A 23,342-nucleotide genomic window follows, 5' to 3' on the forward strand; every position below is an offset into this window, starting at 1 on the left:
ATCTGGCAAGGAGGATTACATTAAAGATTGATCACACTAAATAACTTTTTTTTCTTCCTTTTTTAACAGTAGACAAAAGAAGCACATGGAAGTGCAAGAGAACTAGATAACCTTCTAATGCGTTTTCTCTTTTAATATTTTAAAATTATCCTTTTTATAGATTTTTTTGTACATACTTACTTGTTGGCTCTCCAATTAGATTGTAAGTTCCTTAAAGTCAGGGACTGTCTTTGTATCTTTTTGTATCCCTATATTAATACAATGCCCAGTACATAGTAAGAATTCATTAATGTTTATTGACTGTTCAAAAATATTAGTAAAGTCAACTAAGTTGTCCCTCTCAAAAGCTTTACAAATTTAAATGGAATGAGTAGTCCATCTGTGAGTATAAAGAAGCGGATGTTCCAGAATAACATTGGGTGTAGTACACGAATGCAGAAGCTCACAATATAAAAGATGTCTGGGAACTAGCTGAAAAAAAAAGCACAATTTTCAACTCTCATCTCATATTCATTCTAGTGGATAAAATTAGTGAGTTCCATGGCTGGCAGAATAACACTAACTAAATTATTCTCTCTCTCTCTCTCTCTCTCTCTCTCTCTCTCTCTCTCTCTCTCTCTCTCAACATGAAGATACATTGCTTGAGAAGATGATTTCTTCAAAGAATACATTTCAATTGAATCAAATAAAAAGTGACCCAACAATAGTATCATAGAATATTAAATCAAAAAGAAATGTTGAAAATCATCTAGGTCGGCTCTCTTATTTGACAAATGGGGAAAATAAAGCCCAAAATATGAAGGGACTTTCTCAAGACCACATATCAAAACTAGTCATGGACCCTTTTATTTCCCATTAATCTGCAAAGTTTTGTTTTACACTATAATATTCAAAGTAAATAATACTTATATGATATTTAAAAATGATTTCTGGGTAATTAATCATCTTATTAATTATTGCTGAGGGATAATTAATAAAAGTACTTGGTGATTTGTCATGAATCAAAGATGGATCATCATGGCTTCATGATGCTTTTGTACCCTTGGAAGAGTGGGTGTTCTCAGCAGGCAACAATTAACTCTGGTAAACAATGTCAGAATGAATATTATAATAAGACACATGACCTATTCTAAAGAAATGCTAGGGAATGTGACCTGATTATGTCACTCAAGACCTCTCCCAGCCTTGGTCAATCTAAACAAAGGATGTAACTCTCACCTAAGCCTTAGTAGAACACAATGGACTTCCTTTCAAAATCTGTCTTATAAAGCTTTTTAGGGTTTTTTTTAAACTAACTTTTAAGTTTGTAGTCAATCTCAGGGATACGTTTTCCAGTGTTTACCAAATCCAATGGATTCCTACTTACTGCCTCTGGGCTAAAACATAAAATTCTATTTAAAGTCATAACACAAACAGGTCACAACCCATCTTTCTAACCTCCTTGGACATCAGTCCTCCTCCCATGTTCTACAATCTAGCCAAACTGGTCTCTCTGCTTTTCATATATGACATCCCAGCTCCTGTCTTTGTGCTTTTCAGTTGTCCCATATGCCTGAAATGCATCTTCTCATGTCACAGCTTCCCTCACCTTTAGAAACTATGGTATAAAAGCTCTTCTGAATATCCCCTCCCACAAAGGTTAGTGCCTTCTCACAAAAAATGGCTTGTATTTAACTCCTCTATATATCTATCTATATATGTATGTATATATTCACTTTATATTACACTATGTACCTTTCTTTATTGTACCTACTGTCTCCATTAGAATGCAATCTCTTCATGTTTTCGTGTTATTGCATTCTTTGTATTTGCATCCTCACCACCTAGCACCATTAGATGCTTAAGAAATTGTGGTTGATTTAATGATGATTGAGTGGGCATACATTTGTCCTCCAAATAATTAAATACGAATAGAAATTATATCTACCTTGTAAGTGACCAAATCTTTTCTTCATTCAAAACACTTTCAACTACTGGCTCTCCACTTTAAAATAAAATGACTTCAAGAAGAAAAGATAGAACTCATAGATGAATGTACCTGAAAAAGATTTGAACAGTGACTTCTGAATGTATGGTTTTAGCTTTGTCCTAGATTCCATCTTGGTTCAAATATTATCTGCCAATAAACAGCAGTAAATAAAATGAGTCAGTTACAAAAGGTAAATCCAAGAGGAGTCAATCAGATAATGGATGTTTCTTTCTATATAAAAAAACAGAAAAAGCTGTTTCTGTCTCTACTATGTAGTCAATCACATCTTAATCTTATACCAAAACCCTCTGAAAACCTAGAATATGCATTTGGTCTGAATGGATTTTTCTCCATATGAAATGATGTCTTATTCTTCCCTCTTGGGTCATTTAAGGACAATGATTCAATCCAGAAGCAATCTTCAAACCATATGCCTGAGGTCATCTAGTTGCTAGAAGAAAATTTTTGTTTTAGATTTTATTTTTTGCAAGGCAAATGGAGTTAAGTGGCTTGCCCAAGGCCACACAGCTAGGTAATTATTAAGTGTCTGAGACCAGATTTGAACCCAGATACTCCTGACTCCAGGGCCAGTGCTTTATCAACTGCGCCACCTAGCCGCCCCTAGAAGAAAATTTTAACAGTAAAAGTCTCTGTGGTTTGGGCCTCTCTATGCTTTTCTCAAACAAGTATGATAGAGGTTATGATAAAGCCCCAGAAAAGACCTTCCTCCTTCTACCTACTCCCCAAAAAGAACTGACCTTCAACCTAATGAAGTAGAGACTTGAGGAAGTCATCCTAAACAGTCTGCAACACATTATATCACATGGTTTTGGATGTTGTAACTTTTTTATTTTCTTGGTTAACATTTTTCTACAACCTGCAGTTTTCTTATCTAGACACAATATAGCATTTTCACCTTCTTTCTTCCATATTCCACCTATATTTTTTAACTGAATAGATTTCTCCTGGAATTTGAACAGAGAAGAGTTATAACACAACATCAAGTTATAACACAATTTTCAAAAAAAATTAAAACTGCATATCTGGGGAAATATAAACTAATGGTTTAACAAATAGACTTTATTAAAGAAATTTCTTTCCTATTCGTATTCATTTAAGAAAGTAGTAGTGTAGGAATCAATTCTACTAACTACACTCCAAAAATCACAAATAGAATGGATCAGATTATCAAACAAATAATGCAGTCTAATTTCTCCAAGAAAGATTTTGCGGTCACAAATCTGCTTAAATAAGATAAACAGTTTCAAGGAAAAAAAAACTCAGCTAGCTTTATTATGAGTTTTAATCTGAAATTCTCACTCAACCTCTAATTCTGGTGGAGGCACATTTTAGTAATTGTCCAACCCAGGTATTCCCACACTTATTTATATTATAATTAGATGGATTCAAAATTGAATGAATGGCCAGATTCAAGGAACAGCTGTTAATATTACAGGAGAATAATAAAGTAGGTTTAAAATGGTAAAAGAGATCTAAAGAGGGTTTTAAAGTTAAGTTGAGGAACTTGCATCATGTCCTAGAGATAATAAGAATTTACTAGGATTTCTGAGCAGGAAAACAACATCAGTATATAGTGAATTCTGAGTCATTTTTTAAAAATATATTTGCATTTAATGTGTTACATTTATCAAGTATTACTCATATAACCTATGTATGACACCTTTTTTTCCTATTATTTAAATAGGGCATACTCACACCCAATGAGGGCATAAATTCAGTTCCATATTTAAACAGTGATGAAAAAAAAGAATAAAACTATACCTATCTGGGACATATGAATTTCCAAATATGGAGAGAAAAAAAGGTCATATTCATACTTAGTCTTATGCCCTAGACTTTTCTATTCCTTCATCCTTGGGACTATGTGACTTTATGGGTCATCATTAAAAAAAACTACTTGGTCAACAAATCAAAATGCACTCATTTATTTAGGACTTATTATGTACAAATTCACTTGAATTCCTATCCATCCTGCCATGCAGTCTTTGAATTCACGTTTTATAGTCTTGATTCACAAACTCAGGGGCAAATAAAACCATATTATAGGAAAATTTTATTTTGGCATATATCATATTGTGTGGTACAGAGAGGGAAAGACTATGTATGATTTTTCTTCTGATATATATTAGCTGTATGACTAGGGGCAAGTTATTTAACCTCTCTCTGTCTCTCAGAGGTCAGTTTCTCAGACTGATGCGTGCTCTGATGAAATCAGTAGTTCAGACCAAAAACAAAAAGAAAACAAATCTCCTCCATAGTAATTGTTCTGTAATCTAGGAAGATTTGAGTTCAAGTCTCTAAGTCAAGTGGTCTTTCTGTTTTGTTTTGTTTCATTTTTAAAATACTTCTTATCTCAATTTGGCTTCCAAGTATTTTCACAGTTAGGAAGAAAATGTGTTAACTAGCATTAACCTAAGACTATGATCTGCCTGACAGAATTCTAACTATAAATTCATAAATTATCACTCTGAGTTACAAATAAAACTTCTTTGCATTTGAATTTCATTAATCAACTTACCAAGGCATGATCTTATCTATCTCATCTATGAGTTTATAAAAATTGAATTTTAAGACTAAGATCTAAATTATGGAACAGGAACTATTTCCTTTTTAAGAATGTGAATATCATTTTTTAAATTTTATTTTATTTTTATCTTCAGTTCAAAGTTCTCTACCTTTTCTCTTGAAAAGGCAAGAAATACAATAACCATTATACAAATAAATTCATGAAAAACATTTCTGTATTAGCCATGTCTCCTCCCCCCCTCAAAAAAAACAGGATAATTAGGAAGGAGAAAAATATGCTTCAATCTGCACTCTGCTACCAGTTCTCTATCTGGTGTTTGAGAGCAAGTTGCATCATGAGTCCTGGAGATATAGTGGACCATTGTATTAATTGGAGTTACTAAATCTTTCACAGTTGATTATCTTTTCAATATTGTTTTTATTGCATAAATTTGTTCTCCTTGTATTAGTCACTTTACTTTGCATCAATTCATGTAAATTTTCTTTTACTATTTTCTTTTTTCTGTAAACCATCCCCTTCATTATTTTTTACCATACATTATTCTATCACATTCTTATACCAGGACTGTTTGACCATTGATGGACATTTTCTCAATTTCTAATTATTTGCCACAATTTAAAAAAGAGCTCAAATAAATATTTTTGTAAACATGGATTCTTTTCCTTTTTTAAATATCCTTAGAGTATGGACATAGAAGAGGTATTCCTGAGTCAAAGGATATGCAGTTTTCTAACCCTTTGGACATAGCTCCAAATTGTTTTCCAGAATAATTGGATCGATATACAGCTCCACCAATAGAGCATTAGTATCCCAATTTTTCCATATCCTCTCCAACATTTGTCATTTTCCTTATTCTGTCATCTTAACTACAAAGTCATCTATGTGATATGGTATCACAGAGTTACTTTATATGCAGTTCTCTAATCAAGAATAATTTAGAGCATTTCTCCTTGTGACTATTTATAGCTTTGATTTCTTCCTCTGAAAATTGTTTGTTTCAATGAAATTTTTTTCATTATTTATCTGAGGAATTACTACTATTTTTAAAATATATTTGGTTCATTTCTCTATATATTTGAGAAATGAGACCTTGAGAAGTTTGCTGTAGTCATCCCCCCCACCCAGTTTCCTTTTTTCTTCTGATTTAGACTGCATTGGTTTTGTTTGCACAAACCCTTTTTAATTTTATATAATGAAAATTAGTCATTTTACCTCCTATGTGATTATAAAACTTTCTTTTTAAAAAAGTTTTATTTATTTAAGGCAATGTGGTTAAGTGACGTGCCCAAGGTCATACAGCTAAGCAATTACTAAGTGTCTGAGACCAGATTTGAACTCAAATTCTCCTGACTTCAGGGCCGGTGCTCTATCCACTGCACCACCTAGCTGCCCCTAATACTTTCTTAAATTCTAAACTAGATGAAAGGTGATCTGCCATCTTCCTTAAATAATTGTTATTTTCCCTTTTTTTTTACACTGCTGAGAGTGAAGATTATTTTATTCTTTGCATTTGTAACATAATTACTTAGTTTACCTGTTAGATTACCTGTTAGACAGCACGTATTTAAAAACTGCTTATTGATTGTTTCCTATCTTTCCATTTCTAACTAGATGGAGCAGTGGAAAGATTGCTAGATGTTTAGTTATAAAGATTGCAATTTAAATCCTACCTTGGACACTTACTAACTGTGTGACTTTGGTCAAGTCATTTAATCTATCTCAAAATAAGAGGGCTAGATATTATGGCCACAAGTTCATATTTGTAGTTATACTGGAACCCTTCACTGTTACTTCCACTGGATTTCTTCATTCAAATTTGTTATCCCTGATTTCTGTGTAAAAGATAAAGCAAGAACAGATCATCTCTCTTTACAAATGCAACATATCTTCTATTTTTAGGTTTTTTCTGAAATACACCTTAAATGTTTTCTTCTGGGTACAAATACAATTGAAGAAAAAGAGTTCATAGCATCTGTAATGTTTCTTTATTCAATAAGCTAACATTGTTTTACAAATAAGAGATCTGAGGCACAAAAGATCTTAAGTAAACAGAGATGAGAAAAAGGTAAAAAGAATGAAGGACATACTTCCCAACAATCAGGATTATCTAAAAATATAATGTACTGCATTGGGAGATAATGGGTTAATAATTAGACACCCCCTACAGCCCACTGGAGGTCTTCAGGTAAAGAGTGAATGACTTCGCTAAGGATTCTTATTCAGGCGTGCATGAGGCCTTCCAGCTCTAGGATTCTGTAATTCACTTTTTCTATCACCTTTTACCCAAAAATCAAAGTGGACAGTAGAGGAGAAATAGATAAAAGGATATATATGGGGCGGCTAGGTGGCACAGTGGATAGAGCACTGATCGTGGAGTCAGGAGGTGCCTGAGTTCAAATCCAGCCTCAGACACTTAATAATTAACTATCTATGTGGCCTTGGGCAAGCCACTTAACCCCATTGACTTGCAAAAACTTTTTAAAAAAAGGATACATATAAGAATAAATGGATGCTTATCAAGAATGATGCATCCAGTCTCTAGGCAAGTATTGGCCTAGATGACATCTACCTTCTCTTCCAACTCTGAGAATCAGGGGTAGCTAGGTGGCACAATGGATAGAGCACCAGCCCTGGAGTCAGGAGGACCTGAGTTCAAACCTGATCTCAGACATTTAACAATTACCCAGCTTTGTGACCTTGGGTAAGTCACTTAACCCCATTGCCTTACAAAAAAAATCAAGCAACTATGATAATATTATATTTCCTCCATTTGGAGAGAACTTGATTCCCATAATGTTATGCTACCATTCACTAAGCAAGTTGTATGTTATATTGTATTTTCACAAAGACTAATCAAATTATTTTATAAATTTAATATTAATTGTAGGATAAGAAACAATTATTTCCTAGCTAAAATAGCATCATAGATTTTTCCAGTTTTCTTGAACTGAAAATCCTGAAAACCAGCCTGAATGAAGATCTTGTGGTACTCTGTTGGAGTTCTCTCCTTTCCTTCAGTCTGTACCAGCATGTTCATAGAATAGAGTTGACTTGTCAAAGGCCCCCTCTTATCTTCAGCCAAAAGGGTTTCAACCACTAAAACACCACAGCCTAGCAAGAAACAAAGTAAATGTTAGTTGGAGTAGACCAGAAGCAAAAGACTAAAACAAGTTCCTGCCTCATTGTCTCCTGTTTTTTCCTTCTTTCCCATCAGTGGGCTCCAGTTTGGGGGCTGGCCAGAGGGAATATGCAGGACCTAATTTCAAGTGAGAAGGGTGAGAATGCAGTGAAAATACCTATTTCCTTTTGGTAAAAAAATAAAGAAATGAGCATATTGTACTTGCAAGACCTTAACTCTACTTTCATTCAGCAACACTGCAAAGGTATAATGCCCAGAGTAAATAGTTCTATCTAGTTCTATCATGTCTGCTTCCAGATCAGCTCTTCCCTATTCCATCATATTTCAGTTCTCACATCAACCAAGCCTTTGCCAATGTGTCTATCAAGATCAATGTGCATGATGGTTCAATCTTTGTGCCAGTATATATTAGAGTGCCCACTTCTGGTGCTGTCGCTGATTTCCCAATTCTCAACTCTGCTTTGAACTTTGAACCATTTTACTTGGTGAGAAAACATCTCTTCCTTATGCTTTAATTTTGTATTAAGAATTATAGACATTTCAATTCACAGGAGTCTCAGGGAGAAAGTATTTGTAGCCACAAAATCTGAGTTCGAATACTGACTCTACAATTTACATATGTGACAAGTCCCTTAATGTCTTTCTCTCTAGATCTCACTTTCTTCATCCAAAAAAAAAGAGAGGACTAGACTCTGAAGCAGTCTTCCCCCAAAAGATCTCATCTTTCCTATATCTCTTTTCCTTGGCCCCCTGGACCAGGAACAACTTCCTTCTCCTTCTAATGTTACAACTAAGCTGCTGGGTCTCATGCTCAAGAATTTTGAACTCAGTAGGCTAAGCCAATTGGGTATCTACACTGAGTTTGGCAATAATAGTTTCAAGTGAGAGAGGGGACTATGGGTTGCCTAAGGAGGGGTGAACTGACTCAAGTTTGAAATGGATAAAGTCAAGATTAATCAATAGTAGGATCAGGTCCTTCAGTAGTCGCTACATAAGACCTAACCTTAAAAAATTTACATAATAATTCTGTTGTATATTTGGAAGGAATAAAAAGTTATGCAAAGTAGATTTATAGTTTCATGTGCAATCACCTTTTTATTGTACTATGCTTATGGAAATACTAGGTAATTACATACCTTTTTTAAAAGTTGCTGAAGAGAGGAAAAGTATGTATGGAGCAATATAAACTCTTCAGTCACTTGACTTTATTTAAAACTAGATATAAGAATACCCAACAGGAACAAAGCAAATTAAGAAAATGTTTGTAAGGATAAACATACTTCCATAAACAAAAAACATTTTTATTGCATAGTTATTTAATTTTTTATTTAATTTTTTTTTTAGGTTTTTTGCAAGGCAATGGGGTTAAGTGGCTTGCCCAAGGCCACACAGCTAGGTAATTATTAAGAGTCTGAGACTGGATTTGAACCCAGGTACTCCTGATTCCAGGACCAGTGCTCTATCCACTGTGCCACCTAGCCACCCTGGCATAGTTATTTTAAAAGCAGCATTAAATGACTTGCATTTCACTGAAATCAGCGAGAGGTCATTTAAATAAAGGTAGTCCCCAACTCCCAACACCTAAGTCACCAGTTATTTACTCTGTCTATATTTAGAAGATATCTAGAAGATACCATTTTTATTTTACCAAGGAAGGATGTGTGACTCTGAAAGGATAAATGACTTGTTGCAGCTATACTTACATATGTATTTGTTTCCCTAATAGACTACAAATTCCTTAAGAGTAAATTATTTCATTTCTTGCATTTTATCCCCAACACCTTGTAAAGAGCTTCAAACATGGTAGTTACTTAATAAATGTTCATTAAGTAATTCATTGATTGTCTTGGTTAAGGCCCCTCTCTTTGGACCTCAATTTCCTCATGGTAGGGGGTCAAGAGAAAGGGGTTGGTCTGGATGACCTCTGAGGCTGCTTTTAGCTCTATAATCTTGTAATGCTAGGTTATGATGGCCAGGGGTACAATAAAAGCCTCCTGATTCTCAGTTCTATGTTCTTTTCACTATATGCTAATTTTCCAATTATGGTATGCTAAACTTGATTCTATCAAGGGAAGACTGCAGGCAAATAGATGTAGCACAATCAAAGTGGGCCAAGGATCAGGAGACTAAGCTTCAAGTCATTATCTCACTTAATAATTACATCATCTGCGGTGGCTAGGTGGTACAGTGGATAGAGCACTGGCCCTGGAGTCAGGAGTACCTGACTGAGTTCAAATTCAGCCTCAGCCACTTAATAATTACCTAGCTGTGTGGCCTTGGGCAACCCACTTAACCCCATTTGCCTTGGAAAAAACCTAAGAACAAACAACAACAAAAAATAACAATTACATCATAACATCATAAACTTAGAGCCAAAAGGATCATCAAGTCCAACATTCCCTTTTTATAACTAAAGAAACTTGAGACCCAGAGAGATTGATTTGTATTTGTTACTGATATATTAGGTTACATTTTGCCAAATTCTACCCAGAAATGGCTCAAAAAAGGATTTTGGTATGGTGCTGAATTCAAGTTCAAAGTGATCCAGTTTGCAAAAGTCAATGGAAATCATGCTGCTGAACATCAGTTTGGTCCTCCTCCAAAATAATCCAAGACTGACTATGGGAAGAAGAAACCCTACCAAAAACATCACGGAAGAAGAAGGCCATGAGAGGCAAGTCAGTAAAATGGCCTGATGTAGAGAATAAATTGATGAGATGGATTGAAGAGCAATGGGCAAGTGGAATTCCTGTGTCCACAAAGATGGTTCATCATGAGACAAGAAGAATCACTGATGAAAAAGAAGTAACTGATCTCAAAGAAGGACACAATTTGCACTTCAGCTTCATGAAATAGAATGGAATAAGCATGCTTCCATGCACCAGACTTGCTCAGGGATTACCTGCGGTCAACCACAGACCAGAACACAGACAGGAGAGTGGTCAGAGTCTCTCCTAAAACAGTGATTCATCATCAAACACAGATGAGGACAAGCTAATGGATGAGATGATGAATAAAATGAGTTCAATTAACTTTATGTAATACATTTTTTTCAAATTCCAGGTCCCAAAATTAAAGTGAGTCTTATACATGGAGAAATACAGTAAGGGGGTACAATGGATAGAGCACTAGGGCTAAAGTCAGAATGTAACATGGGAACTCTGTGGACACAAAGCTGTTCTCCATTACTTTTTGGTCACATCCTTTGGAGCAGGAGAACACTCAGCATGTAATACATGTAATACAGCATGTAATACTAATACACACAATACCACCCATGTGCATAATGTCTTAGTCACGCCTTGGGGTCTGCCCCTGTGGCATATGCATTGGAGAATACTTGGAGCCAGGTGCTTGCCCTGCCCTCCCAAAAGGTATTTGAACATATTTCTGCCCAGCTTTCTCTCTCTTGGTTTTTTTCTCTTCTAGACTCCCAGCAAGTTCTGTGAACTCTCTCCAAGCTAGATCCATATGTAGCTGGCACAATATGGCCCCAGTTCCATTTGGCTGCACCTAAATTGATCTAAGTTTCTTTTCTTTCCTCTTTTCCTTTTAGCCTCAACTTTTGTTAATCAGTTTGTCCTTTAAGTAAGTCCTATCTTCCTGCTCCTCCTGAAGTTTTTATAATAACTTATAAACTGGTTGAGCTACCTTTATTAAAGTTTAACCTTTTATTACCTCTGGGGTCAGATGATCTGTGAATTTTTCATTTAGAGCAAATCAGTTACCCATCATCAAGGTATACCCCTCTTCGTGGGTTCAAATTCTCTCAGACACTTAGTTGTGCCACCCTGGACAAGTCATTTAACCTTATTAACCTTAGTTTTCTCATCTGTAAAATGAACTGGAGAAGGAAATGGCACACCATTCCAGTATCTCTGCCAAGAAAACTTCAAATGGGGATCACAGAGGCAGAAATGACTGAGCAACAACATGGTCTCTTCTAAAATCTAGATCTATAATCCTTCTAGGAAGCAGCTTAGTGACTTGGTAAATAGAGTACTGGGCCTGGAGTAAGGAAGACTTGAGTTCAAATTCAACCTCAATCACTTACTAGTTAGGTGACCCCAAGCAACTTAACTCATGTTTGCCTTATCCACTAGAGAATGAAACCTCAAACCATTACAGTGTCTTTGCCAAGAAAACCCAAAAGACAGCATGGTTCACAGAATCATGAAGAAGTGGACACAGCTGAATGACTAAACAACAATAGAATATAAATGTCTTAATTCACAAGTAAACAAATAAAAACACACATACCTGGTTTACAAGCTTGGTGGATGTTTGTTAGTAATTGTATGCATTTATCATCTGCCCAATCATGAAGAATCCTAGCCAAAATGTACAGATCAGCTTCAGGAATGGTATCTCTGAAAAAGTCCCCTGAAATACAAAACCTGAGGTCATCTAGCAACTCAATTTTATTTGGATGAATCTGAACTAGGTCAAAGAATCCTATGTTAAAGCATCTGCAATGACACATAGGAAGTATAACCCTTTTTTGAGCTGCCACTGCTGAGGCAGAGTCAAAACCCTCAAAAAAAACCTTTTGAAAATCCTGTACAATAAAACTATTGGCAGTGAGATGGTCAGAGCTGAAACTAATTGTCCCTTGAGCACAGAAGAGGCAGCTGGAAGGAAGAGATCACTTTAGGGTGCTACCATTCAGGAGGAGAAAGAATGACACCAAATTTTTACTTTGGTCAAGGACTAGATACTGCTAAGGAGGTGGAAGAGACAGAAGTGTACCCTAAGACAAAATCAGTTATCTGATGGTGGGACTAGATGGTAAATTCACAAGGACAGTGGTCAAAATAGAAGAGAGAGCTTGTGAAGAGGTAAATTCCAGGGTATTTCAAAACCCCAGTCGTCCTGCACTAATTAAAATTCTACTTGGGCTACTTTTCCTTAAGGATAGAAAACTCTGGGAAAATGTGCCATGAAATAAAATATTCTTCAGAACTTGAACTTGAGTCTTTTTTTGTAAAACAGAGGGCTTTTCAGGACAAAAATACCTACAGATCACAATCATGATTCAGACATCCACCATATCAAGAATATCATGTATGTGTGTGTATATATATATATATATATATATATATATATATATACACATATATATATATGTAAAAACCAAGCTATCTTCTTATATTATTCAAACCAATGAATCCCCACTATATAAAGTGGACCTGCTATAATATTAGCTGTGTGCTACACACTACACCTTTTTGCAATGGAGAAAAGGAAAGGAACAGTGCCATAGCCATGGATTTGCCATGTCAAGTATTCAATTGCAGTAATTCTTCAAAGACAACCATAGGCCTTTTGAGCTAGAAGGGCCTATAGAGATACTTAATCCAATCTCTTAATTTTATGGAAGAGTAACCTAAAATAATAAAAGATTAAGCAACATTCTTCATTGTTTCCAGTCTAGTAGTATACTGGACAATGTATTGGGCTGCTTTTCAATATATTCATAACTAGCTCAGATTCTGGAAGTAATATACTTCCTAGTATCCTTAAATAAAGTGATTCATTTGAAAATTCTTAAATTAAATGAAATAAATCTGATAACATTAAATTACACAAAAATCCAAGAATGATAATTTAGTATGATTTTTGCAACTTCTGTACATACAAAATTATGAAAATATAAATGTATCTACATCTCAAAATTCTTTGTATATGTAAATACTGCTATCACAGTATAAAGGGACTTGAAGACATTCAGACACATGAAAACTGGGTCGATGGTCATGACATTTCTTTCATCAAAAATGGAAATTCTTTCCTTACTTTAGAAGTACCACGAAAGCTTCTACCAAGTCTTCCCACTACCAGGTAAAATTTTTATCTTCCTCCTCAAATTTCTCATATTGCTTTGCTAAATTTTTTTTCTTTGCATTGATCTGATCTTTCTTTGTTTTCCCTCTTTTTTTAGGTTTTTTTTTGTAAGGCAAATGGGGTTAAAGTGGCTTGCCCAAGGCCACAAAGCTAGGTAATTCTTAAATGTCTGAGACAGGATTTGAACCCAGGTACTCCTGACTCCAGGGCCGGTGCTTTATCCACTACGCCACCTAGCTGCCCCCTTCCCTCTTTTTTTTTAATAAAGCTTTTCCCCACATGGGAGTAAAAGAAAGTCCTTTTATCTCAGTCTTTGGAGATTCAGTGATAATTTATATTCTGAGATTCCCCCAAAAAAGACAATCAAAGAATAGGGATAAGATAAGTCAAAGAGATAATATCTTGAGAAACCCACAATACTGAACCTGACGCATATAAACCCAAAGTTTGGGATTATGGTTTGACTGCTTTTATAATCATGAAGCCATTTAATATATGTTTTTGAAATGAGTTAAATTGTAGTTCTCCATTCCAAATTTTGCCTAACTTCCTCATCTCATAGTTACTAGAAATCCTCCTGTAACTGAGTAATTCTTCTTCCCTTTATGACTTTGGTTAAAATCTAAAAGGGTGATTGGGGAGGGAGCCAAGATGGGAGAGGCATCTGCTCAGCTGATCTCTCCCAAAATCCTCCTCCAAAATTTTAAATTAATGCCTCAAATCAAATTCTGGATTGGCAGAGCCAAGAATGTGCTGCAGTGAGACATTCTATCTAGCCCAAGGCATTATAGGAGGTAGGTAAGAAAGGTCTGTGACATTTGGGTTGGGGTTGGCCTGGAGCACAGGTACTGACAACTTCATTAGTAGGTCCATAGCTCCAGCTTCAGGAGCTCTCAGAACATAGACAAATAAGGAGTCAGCCAAATGATCAGAAAAAAATTACCAAGATCCTGTTGCATTACCTATACACACTGTCCAAGTGACAGCTGAAAATAAAGAATAGTAGAGCTTATGGTAGCAAAGAAGCAGATGCCTAGGTCACAATTCCAGAGTGGAGAAGAGTGTACATGAACACTAACAAGGAAGCAGGTGCTCTGGTCTCAGTTCAAAGGAAGAAAGGAGCCCTAGCACTTGTGGCTGCAGAAGAACAGGGAACCTGGTCACAATTTCAGGATTAAGAGAAATGTTAGCACTTACAGGGGAGTAAGGTCCCTCACCTGAGTAAAGGTCAGAAGCACCAAAAATTTAAATAACTTCATAAATAGCCCTAAAAAGAGCAACACAAAAAACCTGAAGCTTAGGACAGTGACTCCTCAGCCATGACAGCAGAGCCCAACTTTAAAATTGAATGAAAAAAATGAATAAACAACAATAAAAAGAACCTGATTTTAAAAAGCTACTATGATGACAAGGAAGTTCAAGAAGTTCAGAAGATATCAGTATTAAAATAGCTACAAGCAAAGCCTCAAGAAAAAAAAGTGAAATGAACACAAGCCCAACAAGAATTCCTGTAAAAATTCAAAAAGGATATTTTTGTTTTCATTTTTATTTTTTATTAATTAATCAATTTATTTTTCAAATAATATACAAATTTAGTTTTCAACACTTATTTTTGTAAAGTTTCCTCCCTCCCACCCTGATCTAAGATAGTAAGTAATCTGGTAGAGGTTACACATGCATAATCATGTTATACATATTTCCATATTAGCATGTTATTTAAGAAGAATCAAAAAAAAGGGAAAAACAAAGGAACTGCCCCAAACTGACTTCAAGTAAGATTATATGATCTAACACAATTCCCCCACCATCGTCCCTCTCTGTTGACTCATTGGTTAGTCTTCACAGTCACATTCTACTTGTAAAAATCTACCCCAGCAACAATGAATGAAAGATTTTCATAAAAATATTTACCTCACCATCCAGACAGTGAGAATAACCTTCAGGATTATAATTATCTTATTGAAGTAATGTAACTTGTCTTCGAAAACAAGGAACAGTCTACTTATCATCAAACAAGAGGAGTCTTATGAGCTTCTTTAGAATGCAAAGTTTTTCTCATGGCAAAAAGTCTACTATCCATCTAGTAGTCAGTAAAAGTAATCTTATCACAAGTTAGGAGAGTGAGCCACCTGTTTGGAACAAGGGGCTTTCTTCTAGAAATAGTTTAAGAATAATAGCTTGTTCTTTCTTTAATATTTCTTAACCCTGAGAGGATTTATTGAAATGGTTTTATTGGGAATATTATACTCATAAATAACCTTCCTATAGCTGTAGTGAGGAAAGAATTTTTGAAGCTTCATAAGTTATTATTTGTATTTATCCCTTGAGTCATAATTTCAAAACTTAGAAGTCAGTATCTAATATTTCCCACTCATGTTTTTGACTTGATCTTCCAGTACAAAATAATGAAAATTCTTTTTAGCCCCATTTATAACCATATCATCATTTCCCCCTCAATATCCTATGCAATCAGTTCCCATATATTTGTTTCATTTTGCTGGTATAGCCATTATGGAAAACAATAGAAAATTAATCATAAAGCAACAATATAGATGATTTTTAAAAATTATAAAAGAAGTCCTGTAAACTTTCTGAATATCACTTAGATACTAAGCGTGACTGTAGAACAAAGACTGTATTTTTTTATTCTAGGTGCGGCCCTCAAATAATTACTTTATTTTAATGTGGCCCTAAGATAACCTAAGGTGATAACTAGGAAACTTCACAAGAGCTGCTTAACTTAACTCAGATAAACTCAGAACCTAGCTTATCTTCAATGTGAATATAAAATTATTTGAAGTGTTTCGAAAGTCAATTTAATCCAACAAGTATTGATCCAACAATTTAATCCAACAAGTAACAAGTAAATACTTGTTATCATATGCAGGGCATTGTACCCAGGGCTAGGAATAGAAAGACAAAGATCTAGGACAGCTAGATTGCACAGTGGTTAGAACACCAGCCCTTGAATCAGGAGGACCTGAGGTCAAATTGGGTTTCAGACACTTGATACTTAATAGCTTGTGACTAGGGGCATTAACCCAATTAAACCCATTGCCTCACCAAAAGAAAGACAAAGGTCAAAATAGCCCCTTCCTAAAAAAAAAAAACAAAAAACAAAACCTTATATTCTACTAGGGAATCCCTGTATTGTGCAGTTTTGATTAAGTTGTTTCTCAAAAGGTACTGTGGAGGTGTGTGTAATAGGGTCTTACTGAACACATGAGAAGGTTCTGAATGTCGATAGTCTGCTTCAAGGAAACTAAATTTGGAACATACAAAACATTGCAGGAAAACAGTTTCAATAAGGGCGTATGCTTAAAATATGAAGGTCAGTCAGCAACAGGTCTGCTGGACACCTGGGGCCCCAGAGAGAATGAGGCAGCCCATCCCACTAAAGTTTGTTGGGTTTTTGAAGAGTTCTATGAGGCTAGCAAAAACAAGCATTAGGGAAATGGGGTGCCCCCCAGAACTGCTACTAATTTATGTTAGTTAGGGCAAAGATAGGAACGGGAGAAGGAATGGGTAATTGACAAATACCTGGTATTCAACATAGAAAGGTGGAATTTGGGCAATTAATGCTAATATTCCTGTGATAGGGTGACAATACATAGTTTCTTCCTTCATCAGGGTGGAAAGGGTACTTACCGGGGTCATTACAAGAAGAAAAGAGAAAGTAAAACCTTTTCAAATATATATTAAAAAATCAAATCTTCATGGTTCCTTATTTCCTCCAGGATAAAATACAAACCCTTCAAAACCTTGGTTTAGAGTCAAAGATGCTGATTCTTTAGTCAGAGGACTCGTGTCAGCTTCACCCCTTTGCAACTATTTAATTGTGTGATGAATTTTACTTTACCTCTTGTTTATCATTTTCTTTTATTGTGCAAATGATGAATATGTTCCCTTCCAGTTCTATTTTACTAAAAAATAAAAAATAAAAAGCTTATCCCTTGAACAGTATCTATCTTTCCTCATGGACTAAAACAGTACATTCACACCTACCTATGTGGTAACTGATTCGAGGTTCCTCAAGAAATGGAAAATACTTCCTTGCCACTTGTGCCACCTCTTCCTTTTCAAATATTGTCACTTGGCATTCAGGATATGTGGTGATACACTCTTTGGCTAGGGCACCTGAACAACCTCAAAAACAAAACAAGAGGAAGGATAAAGATGGAAGTCACACCAGTTGCACATACATCACTAATCAATCAACTCCAGGGGCCCTTTATTCAGGAGAGTCCATGATCAATACCTTCTCCTTTTTGCTACCTTCTTTTTTCTATCATTTAATCTTTCGCCAGCACCAGATTCAGAAAATTTCCCTTTCTACATGTATTATGTGGGCCCCATCCCATCTCAGCTTAATAATATCTTTCTTCTGCTTCAAGGAGGGGATGTCCTCTTGTAGAATTATGGATTTAGAGCAGGAAGAGGCCTCAGAGGTCATCTAGTTCAACTTTTCTTATTTTTCTGATCAGGAAACAGACCTGACAAGATCAAGTGACTTACTCAAGACCACATATAGTACCCATTGGAGTTGGAATATAAATTCAACTCCAAACACAGATCTCTTTCCTATGTACCACACTTCCTCCATGATGTCTGTAGTGATCTCCAAAACTACTAAGTCCTCCTCACTTGAATTTCTCAGGCTATTCTATTGGTAAACCCCACTTCTTAGGCAATCATTTTCCAAAATATAATATTCATATTCATATTTCATTCCATCTACTAGATTTTAAACTCAAGGATAGGATTATGTTTTATGTGTTTTTGTTTTTTATCTTTGACCTGTCATAATCTAATATAGTGCCTTATATGCAATAGGTGCAGGAATCAAGTCAGAGATTGTGTTGGAAGATAGGAAAAAAAGATTAAATCAATTCATTTAAAAATGAAAGACATGATTAAGCATCTATTGCGCTCATTATGATTTGGCTCTTTGCTGACCCTACTGTCTGACCCTACAGTGGGCCATATTCTTATTTCTAGGGCTAAAATGCTCATTAACCAAACCTGCAACTTAAAGACAGAAAAACCTCCCATAGTATGAATGACCACTGGATTACATGTACCAATCTGTAACCACCATGTTTATACTGTTTCCACTGATTGTGTATTCATCTTACCTCCAATCACAGTTCAAATTCCTGAGTACTACAGGACATACCTACTCATCAAAAAAATTATTACTGCATTTTGGGGTTTGGGAGGGGTTTGCAAGGCAAATGGAGTTAAAGTGGCTTGCTCAAGGTCACATAGCTAGGTAATTATTAAATGTCTGAGGCTGGATTTGACTGACTCCAGGGCCAGTGCTCTATCTACTGTGCCACCTAGCTACCCCAATGAATTTTGTTTTTACACTCCCTACATTTTCCACTATATAGTCATCCCTTATATTAAAGAATAAAAAGGAGGAAAGTTTAGGAAAATTAATCAATTGATCAAAAACACAAACGATGTATGTAGTGTTCCACAACCAATTTCTAAAAATAAATGGAGAGAGATGTGTTCTTTGGTACCAAGAATCTAATTCCATTGTCAATCACATATGTATTGTTTTCATGGTTCTTCTTCCTTCACATTATTTCTCTTGTTCATCCTATACCATCTCAGTAAATGTCTTTTCTCTGAAGTAATTAACTATCAGAAGACTATTCAAAGCAAATATTTTGATATAGAGTCATGTGGACTCACAGAGTACCTTGACCTTGGATATAGTTATCCACTAAGTATGAGTGTATGGCAAAGTAAAGTTGCAAAAGGGACATTATTCAAAATATAATAAACAAATGGCAGGATGGAGGATGGCATATATTGGAAATTTTTTCTTTTTCTCTCTTCACACCCCTCCCAACCCACCTCATGCTCACTCACAGGCCAGGACTTCGGGAAAATAAGTATCTCATGTTTTAGGTACAGTGTGGACCCACCGAGTTCAAGGTAGTCTGTGTGTCCACATTCCCAGGACTACTTCTCGTGGGTCAATAATTGGTGTTTTATCCTAAATTACTTAACCAATAGGCAGAATTAATCCAAAACAAAAGTATTTGCTGAGATAGCATAGAATAAATAAAAGTAACAGTACTCTCAAAAACCTAGAACTGTGTTCTCCCACAATTTTATTCAGCATCAATGAGAAGAGGAAGAATCTTCAATAGATAACAACCTTCCAACCTGTGCCTTATCTTCACCTTTTCTTGGCTATCAAGACCTGTTCAGGGCAATCTAGCAAGAAGAGATCATAGCTATTTACACTACTTGAATGAGTCCACAACTGGGTGACTAGGAATCTTTCTGGTCTCAAGGAAAACTAAAATGTCTAACAATCTGACTAGCTAATTCACCCTAAGGCAGCTATTCATTATACTGGTTGCTGAATAGGATGACTGATAATGTTTATCCTTTGTTCTGGAAGAAGATCATCACATCAGGGAGGTGATGCCATGACAAGCACATGCATTGGATTTAAGTGAGGGGGGGGGGGGGCTGTGATAAGTCACTAGCCTCCTCCAGAGTCGTTTGGGTCCAGTGGCCAGGTATGAATGAGTCAGGACAACTAGAGATGGCCCTGAATGTAAGGGAATCAGGGTTAAGTGACTTTCCCAAAACAAAATGAGCAGTTAGGTAGCACAGTGGATAGGGCACTGGTCTTGGGGTCAGGAGGATGGGAGTTTGAATCCAGCTTCAGACACTTGATTGCCTTGTATCCAGGGCCATCTCTAGTCATCCTGACTCATATTTGACCACATTTGATTCTGGAGGTGAAGGTGAAGTTGGTAACTTAGCACAGCTCCCCCTCACTCAAATCCAAATCAACCTCCCTGATGTTGTGGTCTTCTTTGAAATGAAGGGCAAACATTTGTATATGTGTTAAAGGAGAGAAAGAAAGCTATTGAAGCAACATCTCTGATGGACTTATGATAAAGAAAGCAACTCATCCCAGAGACAGTGCCAATGGAATCTGAACACAGACTGATATACATTTTTTTTCTCTCACTTCATTTCTCTTAGGGTTTCTCTCTCTTTTGTCAGGGAAAGGGGTTTATGTTTACTTTCACAACAGGATTATTGTAATGATATCAAAATAAATAAACTACCAAAAAATAGATTTTCTTAGAATAAAAGTCCAGTCCAATCCCTCTGAAAAGAATTACATATATGAATATATTTCTATAATGACTGAGTAAAAAGAAAACTCATACTTAAAAATGACAATAAAGGATAAGTTCTCAATCTGGAAAAAAAAAAGACTTGGATTTTCTTCTCTACAGATAGCTCTCTTTTCTGCTACCAGAGGTCATATTTCCTCTAAACTGTTTTCTAAACCTAGAAGTCTTAATTTTTAAAGGTCTACCAGGGTTGTGATCATTCTCTAGCTACCTAACCACTCCTTCAAACTTAATTGAAAAACTTCTTCACACTTCATAAAGGCCCAACAAAATATAAAACCTTTCCCTGCACTTTAAGACCTCAACAATTCATTAACTCTTTTCCCTGCCCCTTAACATTTATCACCCTAGGGAAATAAACTGATCAATCCTTCAACACTTCTTTCCCATTGCCCTTCAGTTGAGTATTTTGCTCTGAGAGTTCTTAAAAGATTTGTTTCCTCTCTTGAGTAGGCTAAGAATTATTGATAGTCAGAGTAAGTGGCCCTCTGCTGGCAGAACTGCTTTTTCACCTGGCTTGGTTCTGAATGGATAGTTTGGTTTTTTTTTTTTTTTGAACAATTTTAAATGTCAAAACATGCAGTATTAGAACTTACATACTAGAAACACTAGTATATTTTTCCATGCTCCTCAATCATTTTTTTAGGTTTTTGCAAGGCAATGGGGTTAAGTAGCTTGCCCAAGGTCATACAGCTAGGTAATCATTAAATGTCTGAGGTCATATTTGAACTCAGGTCCTCCTGACTCCAGGGCCAGTGCTCTATCCACTGTGCCACCTAGCTTCCCCTCCTTAATCATTTTTTTTAAAAATGTATTCACTATCATCTCTGTTCAGATCACTCCTTAATCTATTTATTCAACTATATCTCCCTCAAATTTCAGTTCTAGATAACAAATCGTCTATTGGACATTTCAAACTGGATACTCCAGGAGCATCTCAAACTCAGCATGTCAAAACTGAGCCCATTATTGTCCCTCAAGTTCTCTCCTTTTAAAATTCCCATAGCTCTTTTGTATTTCAATTTCCATAGCTCCCATTTCCAATGTTGTAGGGTCATAATCTCAATAATAACCTGCACTCCTGATTTTCCTTTACCCCATATATCCATTTATTCACCAAAACTTGTCAGTTCTACCTTCATAGCATCTCTTGCATCCAGAACTTTGTTTCCTCACATACTTCCCACATTTGACCACAAGCTCTACCTTCACAGCATCTCTTGCATCCAGAACTTCCTACTCCCTCACATACTTACCACATTTGACCACATAATTATCACTTCTTCCTAGTTTATTGTCTCAACCTGCCAGTGCATTACCTCACTTCAAGTTGGCCCCACTCCAGGTCATTCTACACACTGTCTCCAAAGAAATTTTCCTGAAGCACAGATCTGACATGTAATCCACTACTCAACCAATTCCTGAGGTTTTCCATTGCCTAATGGATAAAATATAAGCTCCTGTTCAGCTTTTAATAACCCAGCTTTAACCTAACCTATTTTTCAGCCTCATGGGATACTATTCTTCTTAACATGTTCTGTGATCCAAAGTTATCTTCCCTCTGTTCCACATTCACGGACTCCTTCTCCCATTTGTATCTTTACATTAACTGTTTTCCATTCCTAGAATGCTCTCTCTCTCTCTCCTTAGCTCTTCCTCATGGATTCCTTCTCTTCTTTTAAGAAACAACTTGGGGGCAGCTAGGTGGCACAGTGGATAGAGCACTTGCCCTGGAGTCAGGAGTACCTGAGTTCAAATCCGGTCTCAGACACTTAATGATTACCTAGCTGTGTGGCCTTGGGCAAGCCACTTAACCCCATTTGCCTTGCAAAAACCTTAAAAAAAGAGAGAGAGAGAGAGAGTGGAAAGAAACAACTTGAGCACCAGGTACACAGGTACAAAATCTTTCCTGATCTCCACAGCTACTAAAATTCTTTCTCCCAAACTACCTTGCATTTAACTACTTTGTATTTATTTGTGTGTATATATATTTGTATTTGTGCATGTAAACATGTACATATATGCAGGCATTACACATATGTATTATTTATATGTATACACACACATACACATACACACACATACACACACACACACGAGTCTCCTACATTTATCATATACTTTTTTTTAATTTTTGTAAGGCAATGGGGTTAAGTGACTTGCCCAAGGTCATACAGCTAGGTAATCAATAAGTGTCTGGGGTCAGATTTGAACTCAGATCCACCTGATTCCAGGGCCGGTGATCTATGCACTGTGTCACCTAGCTGCTCCTGTCTCCTACATTTAAATATGAGCTCCTTGTCATCAGGGATCTTTCCATTCTTGGTACTTGTATGTCCAGCATCTAGCACAGTGGCTAACACATGATTAGTGTTTAATAAATATAAGCAATAGCTGAATGCTGTAGTGGATAGAGGACTAGGCTTGGAATCAGGAATATTCATCTTTCTGGTTTCAAATCTGGCCTCAGACATTTACTAACTGAGTGATCCTGGGCAAGTCACTTAACTCTGTTTGCCTCAGTTCTTCATCTGTAAAATGAGCTGGAGAAGGAAATGGCAAAACCACTCCTCTATCTATACCAAGAAAACTTCAAAGTAGGATCATGAAGAGTACAATATAAATGAAAAGTGACTGAACAGTAACAATATATACCACTTGTGT

At 36.0% G+C, this 23,342-nt stretch overlaps 1 protein-coding gene across 1 annotated transcript in view; it reads right to left on the bottom strand.

Annotated features, from left to right (window-relative positions):
- Nucleotides 1-6,570: 6,570 nt before the first annotated feature.
- Nucleotides 6,571-23,342, bottom strand: part of ASMT (acetylserotonin O-methyltransferase) — a 32,593-nt gene continuing 15,821 nt past the window's right edge. Inside the window, exons 6-8 of the mRNA XM_074231899.1 lie at nt 17,506-17,646; nt 11,917-12,039; nt 6,571-7,628 (exon numbers count right to left, since the gene is read on the bottom strand). Coding sequence (XP_074088000.1) covers nt 7,417-7,628; nt 11,917-12,039; nt 17,506-17,646 — 476 coding nt within the window. The 3' untranslated portion in view covers nt 6,571-7,416. The remainder of the gene's footprint in view (nt 7,629-11,916; nt 12,040-17,505; nt 17,647-23,342) is intronic.

Source organism: Macrotis lagotis, chromosome 1 (genome assembly GCF_037893015.1).
Source record: "Macrotis lagotis isolate mMagLag1 chromosome 1, bilby.v1.9.chrom.fasta, whole genome shotgun sequence".
NCBI classification, from domain to species: Eukaryota; Metazoa; Chordata; class Mammalia; order Peramelemorphia; family Peramelidae; genus Macrotis; species Macrotis lagotis.